The sequence below is a fragment of the Carassius auratus genome, chromosome 32 (genome assembly GCF_003368295.1).
Source record: "Carassius auratus strain Wakin chromosome 32, ASM336829v1, whole genome shotgun sequence".
In the NCBI taxonomy this organism is placed as follows: Eukaryota; Metazoa; Chordata; class Actinopteri; order Cypriniformes; family Cyprinidae; genus Carassius; species Carassius auratus.
In genome coordinates this window covers 9,747,020-9,758,710 of record NC_039274.1, presented here as the reverse complement: position 1 = coordinate 9,758,710, position 11,691 = coordinate 9,747,020, and the positions used below count along the sequence as shown (strand labels likewise).

The window sequence follows — 11,691 nt, the reverse complement described above, 5'->3', positions numbered from 1 at the left end:
GATGGTTTAGGGGTGAGCTGGACCGCAGACCAACAAGTGCTAAGCATCTCTCGGGGAACTCCTTCAAGACTGTTGGAAGACCATTTCAGGTGACCACCTCTTGAAGCTCATCAAGAGAATGCCAAGAGTGTGCAAAGCAGTAATCAAAGCAAAAGGTGGCTACTTTGAAGAACCTACAATATGACATATTTTCACACTTTTTTATTTAATGTATATAATTCCACATGTGTTAATTCATAGTTGTGATGCCTTCAGTGTGAATCTACAATTTTCATAGTCATGAAAATAAAGAAAACTCTTTGAATGAGAAGGTGTGTCCAAACTTTGGTCTGTACTGTGTATATATATATATATATATATATATATATATATATATATATATATATATATATATATACACACACACACACATATATATATACATTTTTACAGTGATGGGGAAAGTAACTTTTGAAAGTAATGCATACTCCCTAAAAAAGTAACTAATTATGTACGTTTGAGTTACTTTTTAAAAATGAGCATGGCTTGATTGTTTTTAGTATAAGAAGTTCTATTTAGCCTATAGCAAATATAAAAGCCCTTTCACACCAAAAAGTGTAATGTATAAACCTCAGGCTGAAGGAAAAATAAATTCACGTCTGTACAGAAGAACACAGGAGAAGAAGGTTCTTTGCGCTCTTCAGCAAAAAAAAAAAAAAGAAAAAAAAAAAGAAAGCACAATAGTCATTTTTGCTTATTAGTATGGTTGAACTGGATCATCAAAGATCAGCAGCAAAGACATGAGTTAATAAAATGGGATTAAATATGTGTTAAACATATTTAATTATTACATATTCTTTTTAACAAGTGGGATGAATAAATGCACATTCACAGTTAGTATAGAACTACATCATGTTCACACAGCGCACACAACGCCTCTGTACTTCTAATTTCTCCCAATATGGGGAAAGGAGACTTGTCAGTCAATAAATGGGAAAACAAAGTAACTGGCGTTACTTTTTTGAAAAAGCAACCAATGTGTTACATTACTAGTTACTTGAAAAAAAAAGAGTTCTGATTACATAACTCAAGTTACTTGTAATGTCTTACCCCCTACACTGTATATTTATTATTATTGTTTTGTTTTTTTTACACAGAGAATGTTAGCAATTAAATCAAACTGTGAGGCTGATTAGGATTGGAGAGAAGGAAAAGGACAAAAAGACAAGAAGGGAAAGACAAGAGCATTAAGGGGAGCTGTAACATATATTTAGCTTAATAAAATAAAATTGAACCATATGTATCTTCTGTTAGTATAGTATAGGGCCTACTTGTTTTTTATTAAAGCCTGTGATAATTAATATATTACAAAAACATTGTAAAAATTACAAATTTACCTTACAAAAGAAGGTCATCTTCTCCAATGATGGGGATAAGGGGGCGGATTCAGCGGAATGTTTTGACGAATGTTATGCCACAGCACTTATATGATTGCACCGATTGGCTATATCTGTGAGCAGACACTGTCAATCAATGTAGCTATTGGAGACTGAGAAAACGGCAACCACCATAGATGTAAAGAAAACGAAGTTGCTTGTCCGCTTTTCCTAACAAGCAACCATATATTTTTTAATAACCCCCCCCCCCCCCCCCCCCCCCAAAAAAAAAACGTAACCGGCAACCAGTGCTTTTTTAACGCGACTTACAAAAAAAAAGAAAGAGCCCAAAGTCGCGTATTATAAGCGGACTTGGCAACTATGGAATTGCTGCCTCCTGGGTTGTCAGTTGTTGGAGAAAACTGCATATTTCATTTAATTAATCGTCAAGTGCGCTTGTGTTCGTCATTTTAATTTGGACTGCAATACCTAATTCAACCACTCGGTGTCAATCCTACATACTGCACCTTTAATAAAAATAAAACAAAACGCTGAATGAAATATAAATGAAAAGTACCTCATGTTGAAATGCTACCAACATTTTATTTCATAAAATAAAAGTCATTTAAAAAAATTGACACAATCTAAAAACACTGAAATTAATCAATATGACTGCATGCGAGACAATGATACATGATTTCTCCAGCTGTAACTATGACATGAACTAGTAAAAACTGTTCATACCCCAAAATAAATAAAAAAGGTGGTGCTACTTGTGCCAAAGAAAATGGCAGCTTTTGTACAAATGTCTCTCATATCTCCCCAAAAGTGGCAAAACACCTGAAGCTGCTTTTATTCAAAAAGCTTTTTACACATTGTCTTGTGCTCTTTTTTTTAATATATATATCCCGTCCAATACATTCACATCTTTTTTAAATTATGTTTATTACTTCTTTGCCACTATATTTTCAGTCAGTACCTGTTCTTCAGTTCATCAGAAAGTTCACACTCAGTACATCACTTTCCTATATCTAACTAAAGGGGTTTGTTCTTTTGGCTTTGTTCATTTTATGTTTGAAACATATGTTTGTGCCAATCAGCTGAAAGCTTTACCCTAAATTGACTGGACACCCCAGCTTCCTTCAAATGACAATTTACAAACAAAATGTGCACTCACAATACATCCATAGTATTTTCCATCCTTAAAGTCTTACATTAACTATTGCATTTCCCCATCCCCACTGTGAATATCAACACTAGTATATTGTGCTCAAGAATTGATTTGGATTCTGTGGAGGTCTATGAGACCATGGATGCACATTTGGCAAATACATGTGAGGCATTGGTAAAGGATTTATAGTAACTGCTTTTCACAGTAGCATTCTCAATTAATAATACCCATTGGTGAGAGATAAATCAAATAATTATTCATAATAATGTGGAAAATCTCCCTTTAAAAAAAAAATACAAGATTATTACTAGATTAAAGCCTCCAGGCTATTTGTTTTTTTTATATTGTTTGGTTGGCGTTATCTAAAAACAAATATTACATAATGTAAACATTATAACTTGCTGCGTGTCATGTATTGTGCCATATTCAACACTCTGCCTGCAATCCGTCGTCTTGATTTAAATTATGTACATTATGCGTTCTGTATTTAGACCTCACATCACTTTTTGCGGCAAAACAACATTGAGTTTTCTTCAAAATCTTCAACTTGCATGTGCAGCCAGAGCTTTATATTTATTTTGACTATTCAGCAACATTCAGTCGTGGTGCTGAGCTCTCATGTAACTCTCATATATGCTCATTATAGCAATAAGTCTTCATGAGCCTTCCCAACAAACAAGTTCATTAAGTTGGTAATCCACATGCCATTTAGTAATACATTTGGTCAGATTCCTCAAAACAGCTACCACCGACCAAGCCACGTCACCAATCGTGACTGAAAAGCCTCCATTTGTATCCCAAGCATAATTTCATACAAATGTAGACCTGGAATCTAGACAAACCCATTTTTTACGCATACAGACTCTCTGAGGCCATGGGAAATATGCTTCTCAAAGCTTGAACGACCGAAATCATTTTATCTCTCCTTTTCGTTGCTCCTCTCTTCACTCTGGGCTCAAAATCCTCCACATCGTCAGTCAGCTGTAAGAAAAAAACGTGAATTTATTTGTCCTCTTGATGTCTTTGAAAAGATTCCTGTGCAGTTGTGTGATTTTGAAAAGAGAGCACCATTTCATTATTAATCTGCCTGGAGAGAAGACAGCCGCCTCTCCGAAACTTTTCAATGGGTTTTTTTGTGCCACAAAGGACCAGAGTGAGACATGTGAGAATGTGGAAGATGCTTGGTGGTCTGTGCTTGTGTCTCCGTGTTCAGGTCATTTACAGACTTTCACCTTTCAAACAAATAGACGGTGTACACGAGTCGTGTTGAAAACTGCGATCAACAAGAGTCATATGAACATGGAAAGAGGAATGATCCAGTCAGGATACTGCATGATGAGGAAGAGGCCAGATGCTTTGTCCTCACGTAAACGCTGAATACATGTTGTGAAAACGTTGCTGCAATGCTGCTCCAGAAGTCTCTGATCACACAGTTCCATTTTCGTGCCTGGACTTGTGGACAGTGGTGCGGGCCAAGGGGCTGCTTAAAGAAGGGGCCAGCGTGCATAAGAAGCCAGCCAGCAGGGTGAGACCCAGTCCACCCCAGGCACAGAACATGGACCAGCCATACCCATGACTGATGTCCTCTGGAAGTCCGTACAGGTAACGTGGATAACGCGACAACTCAAAGTTAATGCCCGCCACACACGTACAAAGGGAGATAATACAGCAGGTTCCTGTCAGAGGGGAAAATACTTAAGATGTATCATCAAAAATTTATGAAACACCCTTTCTTTTAGATCACAAATATTGGATGCAAAGCTTTTGATCTATTTTCAAAGAACCTTCTTGTATGAAAAAAAGCCACTAGATGGCGACAGAATTGAGCAGTCGAGTTCTACACACTCTGTCTCTTACCGCCCATGAGGAAGAGTAGTCCAGCTACATACTGCATGAGATCATGTTGCTGACAGCATCCAAGAACTCCGATGCCCCAGCCAAAAAGGATGATAGAGACAGCCATGCCCACAAAACCTGCTGTCATCCTCCGGAGGTCTGCAGTACAAAACACCAACATTAAGCCTCTTTTGTTAGATTCAGGTCTTGAGAGCATCTAGTGATGTCTTCTGTTGTATGTTAAATATTTACTTTTGCATTCTCATTCATCAAGGTCTTTTTTTTAATTATTATTTCATAATACTAAAAATGAAGTAATGAAGCAAACACAGCAAAAATCTTGCCAACAAAGCAACTTATTACAACTGTACTATTATTATAAAAAGCACATTTCAAAGCACATCATTTTCAAAAATGTGTGGGTTTTTTTGTGCATATCACTTCTGTACATATTATTATTTTACCTTATATTGAAAATAATTTGTCTATTCACTACCATTCAAAACTACAATTTCTTGTTAACAGTGTTGAAAACATTTGTGCTGATTAAATGGAAAATGTGTGGAAAATCTGAGACATTTTAAAGGATTCTGGATGAACAGGAAGTTTGAAATAATAATACAAAAAAGGAAATCTTCCGTAACTATAAATGGTTTTACTGTCACTTTAAACATTGAATCATTTAATGTATCCTTGATAATAAAAGTAATAATTTCTTATAAATAAATAAATAAATAAATAAATAAAAAAGATAGAAGTAAATTATCGAATCAAAACAAGAGGAGGGAAATATTCAGGCTGCCAGGCAAGATGTTAATAAATCTTTTTAAAAGTACAGAAGCTCTATAAGGCAGTGGCTGAAGGTGTGTGTATGTAAGATGTCTAGTATAAGGAGGGTTACAAAAGTATCATCAATCCATCCTTCAAACCTTTATCTTCTGTAGGGAGTCATGGTTTACCAAAATATTCCTACAACTAGGAAAAGATGAATTAATCTTTTAAAAATCTAAGTAAAAACTTTGTTTCATGAATATTAAATCAGAACAAGCACATCACAGACACTATTGCAATAATAAATTGCTCAAACCCCAAGGCATACATTTCTTCAATCTGACACATGTAAAGTGACTCACGCAGGGCATGCCACTCATCTTGCCGGATGGTCTTGGTGATGTTGACAGGAAGATTTCGAGGCAGGATTGAAGAGGTGTAATGATACTTCACAGGGGTGCATCTCTGAATCAACCCTATTTGAACAAAACAATGAATCAAACATTGTACAGAAGAGGAACAGCAGGTCTGTTGAGCCCATGCTTGTATTTAATTTAATTAAACAATTTCCTGGAGAGCAATTAGGCACACATGATTAAATGCACAGGGTCATAAATGTCATAACTTATCCTCCATGTTGATTTTAATCTCATGTAAAATGAGAGAACCAGGGTTTAAAAATAAGCATTCTTCATTTAAACATTTAATACTGTTTATATATGCCTCAGTATTAAAGAATACTTGAACTGCAGAAACAATCACTATTGTCACTGAAATAGAGCATATGATTCTAGAGTTATGTATGTTTACCCAAAAATAAATAAAATGTTACTAAAAAATGCCAAACATGCCATGTCATAAGTAAATAAAAACTAACATGCAAGCAGTAGAAGGTTAAGATAGTAATCCATAAACAGTATAACATTACATACTATTTAAATTAAAGACAAGTATTTGGTTGGCAATGTAAGATTTTGCCTCATTGACATATGACAAAAGTGTGAGTGTGTTGTGTGTGTGTGTGTATTACCGATTGCCTTCCTCACTCTTGAGAACCTTATGAATCCTGAACAGGCACGTATAAACCTCAGAATAATTAACTTGCACTTCATGAAGCCGGAAACAGTCTACAGTCATTTTCTTTCATAAGGGTTCCTCCTTCTGGACATAAAACAGGCTTAATCGGATAGAAATTCAAATCTTCATCAGAGAAACCTCAAATTTAAATCAGATAGCATGTTGCAATGACTTGCATAACAAACACATTTCAGTCACCACAGGCTATGCAGGGTTTTTCGAGGTACTTCTTTTTCTCCACATCAACATTATTTTTAGCTTTCATGCAGCTGATGATTTGGTCTGGGATTGATTTGCATAAATCCGGGCAGGCATTCATGTTCTATTCATAAGTTTTGCAACACGCGTGGTATGGTTTGACACTCTTCCAGTTGTTAGTCCAGGTGATGGTGATGAAAGATATGAAGTGTTTTTTTTTGTATGCCTCTACATCTCTTGATGTTTTAGCCATTTTGCAGTATATAGTTGTGATTACCTCTTTGGTTAGAGTGAAACTTTCTTTTAGATTCCTATGAAAACCCCTTTTCTGCTATGGAATAATAAAATAATAATAATGAGAGTGACCCCATACTCAGAATTCGTGCTCAGAGCCCGGGTGCAGTTGGGGGTTCAGTGCCTTGCTCAAGGTAACCTAAGTCATGGTATCGCCGTCCCGGGACTCAAACCCACAACCCTAGGGTTAGGAGTCATACTCTCTAACCACTAGGCCACAACTTCCCATAATAATAATAATAATAATAATAATAATAATAATAATAATAATAATAATAATAATAATAATAATAATAATAATAATAATAATAATAATAATAATAATAATAATAATGATGATAGAAGTAAAAACAAACAACCCCCCCCCCCCAAAAAAAAACAAGTGATGGCATCATAATCATAAAAATCCACTTAAACAATTAAGTCAAAAGGATCCACATGAATGTGGTCTTGATAGATCTCCAGACTCCAGTAAACACTGTATATGTTAAACCAGAAGAATATTAGGAATCTAGGATGATATTAATCACCTGCTTACACTTCACTAAGAGCAATGATAGATGCAGAAACTGGCAGAATAAGTCAACTGAATGACTAAAGCACACAACAAATTGGTTCTCATAGCCCAATGGAGCATGACCACATCCTGCTACATCAAAACACCTAGTTTAAACATGATTTATTCACCACAAAATATAAAGCACAAATGCTGCACTTGAGTGTGTAAAACTGGATTCTGCTGAGATTGTGGATCAGACAAAACAAGAGAGGAGAAGAGAGGTCAAGGATAAAGGAAAGGATGTACCACCATTTAATAATTGTCTTTACAGAAACTGGCCTGTTTAAATCATTCAGGTATTTTCTAGAAAGACAAATGCACAAAATGCATTGTTTTTTTGCTTTAAGATCTGCGGTGAAATGATTGGTACAGACCTTGTGCATGAGCTGAGCACTTGTGTCATGTTTCTCATATCTATGTGTGCAATATATTTGTGACAGCTTGTTTGATGTCATTATCACAGACACGGCAAATACCGTGAAGCTGTCACAAAGACATTTTGCACATCCTCTGCTGAAGAAAGTGTATATATAATTTGTGTAAACAATGAAAAAAAAAAAAGAAAATCTGTGATGGAAACTACAAAGAGACTTCAAATTAATTGGTGGACAAGAGTTACAGTGTTGCCAGATTGGAAATGACCAAGTATCGTACCAGAAGTTCAAAATTATTGTATTTGGAAGAAAATTATCGTACATGAGGCAAAAGAGTTATTTATCTATTCTAAACCAACAACATTTTGACAGGACCTGCAAATTACCACAATAGATAACAATTAAGGCTTATTGTTGGATGGAAGCAGTGAGACAAAATACTATATCTTTATTTTCAGTGACTGTCTGTCGCGGCGCATATTTAAAACATATTAAAATGATTTTTAACACTTGCTTTGTCTTGTCCAATGAAGAAGGAATTAAGCTGTTGCTCACGTTTGAAGGGGTTCTTGCTGTCATGGACCGCAACTAATGCTCGTTGGCTTTAAAGCAGGGCACTCTCCTGCATTCTTAACACACCCTGAGGTGCACACGAACGCATTTAGAGTGACTGTAATGAGCAGATTTCGTGTATGAGAAAAGAAGCCCTATGACTGCAACTACCATCATTTCAATTTTCATAAAATTCTGAAATTATCGTACATTATGGGAATTTTTTCATTATTGATCGTACATCGTACAGAGGTAAAAATTATCGTACAAATACGATAATTATCGTACGTCTGGCAACACTGAAGAGTTACAACAGATGGAAAAAGAGAATACCATGCAGATCAGAAAATTGAAAATTTACACAGCATATTTTATTGATGTTAATTATATATGCTACTGAAAATTACTCCTTAAAGAAACGTGACATTTAGTCTTATTCAACTATTTAAAACATTTTAAATTTAGATGAGAAGACACATTGTGTACTGTAATCACTGGATTAAGTCTGAACAGTTCCAGTTTCGTAAGGATCATTTCTACTTTAGTTTGGTGGATTTACAGTGCTTGGTAATGTAATGTTTTTTTTTTTTTTTTACCATTAAGACAAGTAACCATCTATTTTGTACTGTTTTTACATTTAGGACCAAATATGTTTGTTAACGAAGAGTATTACTGACAATGAAGAACAATGTTCTGGCTGCTTTATGTGAACACATAGATTACTGTGTTGATAATGAAGGGTTGGTGGATAAACTGGACCTTAAATCTCTGTATTCCTGGGTGCTGGTTTACAGCCAAATTCACCATCACTACTTCATCAATCATGACATCTACAGTGACACTGTCCTTCCTCCTGTAAAGACTGCTCATTTTGTTTTGTTTCCGTCAATTACATGAGATTACATTTCAATTACATGAGAATGCATACATTACATACAACATTTGGTGCTGCTTTGGTTGTGTAAATAAGAAATGTCTTTATTCAACTGGCTATTTAATAATAGAAAACATTTTAAAAGAGAGAACAAATAAAGGTCTGCAAACCTTCTTTTTGTTCAGTACCATCTTTCAATACATTAAAATGCAAATAATACAAAAAATTACTTCAGTTTTCGTTTATATTTATTTTTATTTTTTTGTGCCGCTTAAAGTCAAAAACATCTAGACGATGTAAAAAAGTTAAAAAAGAAAAAAGAAAAAAAAAAGGAATTAAAAGTCTTGAAGAAGGAAAAGGAGGTTATATAGTTTGGCATAATCACCTATTTATTTACTTTTAAATAGTTTTATTTTAAAATATTATTTCTATATTATTAAAAAAAATGAAATTATTTTTAATCATCCCAGACATATTTGTCACTGATCAATTTATGCATTTATACAGCAATGCAGAATTAAATGGTGTGTAAGTGCACCTTTTCGTGGTATAAGCAACGATCTCCTTGTTTACACATGACACAGGTAGACTGAATTCAGCACCTCGGATAGCGACACCGATCTGATTCAGGCCTTCCACATTTCCCTTTTACTATTGACATCGCTTTCCTTTTTAACTCAACAACATGATTTAACAAAGGAAATGAAACCAAGTGGAGTTTAATGCCATGTAGGTAAACGGGAAGAACCTATCCAACCCATTGGCCAAGTGCAGTGATAATAGTCAAATAAAAAAGATCGTGGGAAATTTACCCCTGGATGAACGTCCACATCCGTTCCCTTCAAAACAAAACGGCCGGAACTGAGGCTCTAGTGCACCTCAAAACAGAATACAGCTCACCTTTGTAAATGAGATCCTCGGTCTCCAGGTCAAAACCCTCGCGATGACACTTTCTCCACAGACCGGAGATCGTTGAATTGAACTGGCGGCTGCAGTGAGACTCCATGGCCGTCGCCGAGGCCGGAGCGTGCCGCTTCCCGCGCGTCTCTGTCGTTTTCCTCTCATAGCCCTTTGGAGGCATCTGGAGAGGCAAGTTGTGATTTGAGATGTAAATGTATCCGGGGTCGTTACGCTTGTTTGCGTAGTTCTTACAGCGCTCGCGATGCCTCCGAGCATCCGTCTCGTACCAGTAATCGGTGCAGATGGCCATAACCAACAAGACCATTGCGCAAAACGCCAAGAAAAGCCCCGCGCTGGTTAAAATCTTAATGGCCGCCATCTTCTCCGCTCGTTGGAAAGCCCAGACAGACGCGCGGTCCTCCCTCGGCAGCCTTTGTGAAAGGGGAAAATAAACCGAATCCTTAGCAGCTCTCGGAAGCTGACATGACCAGGCTCGACTCCAGCTCGAAGCGATCTATTGTTGCAGGGCGCCCGGGCAGATGTGCTGCTTTCCCACCATCTGTTCTGCTTTTGAGTTGAGGAGAGTGGGAGAGATGGGAAGAGGAGAGGCGATGCGATGTGATGCGAGGATCAGGACTGAGTGAGTGGTGCTTCGAGAGAGTGCAGTGCTCTCTATTTCCTCTTGGGCCTCGGCGAACTGAGAAGAGACCAGTTAGGTGCCTCGGGAACATGAGGAACAGGTTATAAACATGAGAGGGTCATTTATTGATCACAAACTCCAGCACAGCATCATAGATCCAACCGGCTGTTCAAATATTTCTTCAAGACTACACTGTATCCTATTAGCTCTCTTGCTCTCCTTGACATTTAAACAGCTTTCATTATTAATTGTGGAGCATTTCAAGAGATGGATGCCTTTTTCATTTTAGAAAATGTGATAAGTGGATTTTTAAAAAAGGGTTTAAACATGCAGTATATTACTAATTATTTTTCTTACTGTATACAAGTGACTCTTTACCCACATATATCCATCAGTTGTTTACTGTTAAAATAATACAAAAAATTACATTAAGGAAAATCCCCTAAAATCTTTTGCCCTATACTTCATATAACGTGTCAACTACCCTGTACTTAGATTTAATTTCATACAGTTCACTTATAGTGTAGAAACATGTTTTTACATTATACTTACATTTACAAATACCTGCACGTAGTTACAGCTGGAATTGAGTTTCTGTAGTTACATCTGTAATTCCACTGTTGACCCCTACCTTAAGAGCATTTCTGCTGTAAATGTTGCATGTCCATTATAATATAGTAAATGTAGAGAGTTTTTATTTTTAATCCTGATATTGAATGGAGTAAAACTGCATCACATACCAAATGTGCCAGTTTGCAGAATGACAATACTTTCTCCAATCATGACAAAATCTTGTTTGTGATATATTTACAGGTTTGTACTCCATGCATTTGTATACTTAAATGATGTGAGGAGCAGGCAAGAATTTGCTGAAAATCTGGATTTATAGTTATACATTTTATTGGGGGGAAAAAAGTAGAGTCAACTTAAAATACTAAAGCAATTGGCTGCAAAGCAGATTTTTCTGAACTTTAGGAATAGTTGTTTTTTTTTTTTTAAGTTTGACTGGTTGTTCACTCACTCTTCCTTCACTGCTCCTCTCTATATCTTTCTCACCATTTCCCCATGATCAACTCACTCAACTCTTTTA

The 11,691-nt window shown here is 36.1% G+C and overlaps 1 protein-coding gene across 1 annotated transcript; it reads right to left on the bottom strand.

Annotated features, from left to right (window-relative positions):
* Positions 1–2,255: 2,255 nt before the first annotated feature.
* Positions 2,256–10,822, bottom strand: LOC113051561 (transmembrane protein 178B-like). Its single transcript, XM_026215435.1, has 4 exons — positions 9,962–10,822; positions 5,496–5,609; positions 4,384–4,521; positions 2,256–4,202 (listed from the first exon to the last, which is right to left on the bottom strand). Exons 1-4 carry the CDS (start codon positions 10,338–10,340, stop codon positions 3,952–3,954), a joined length of 882 nt encoding a protein of 293 aa, XP_026071220.1. The 5' UTR covers positions 10,341–10,822; the 3' UTR covers positions 2,256–3,951.
* Positions 10,823–11,691: the final 869 nt, after the last annotated feature.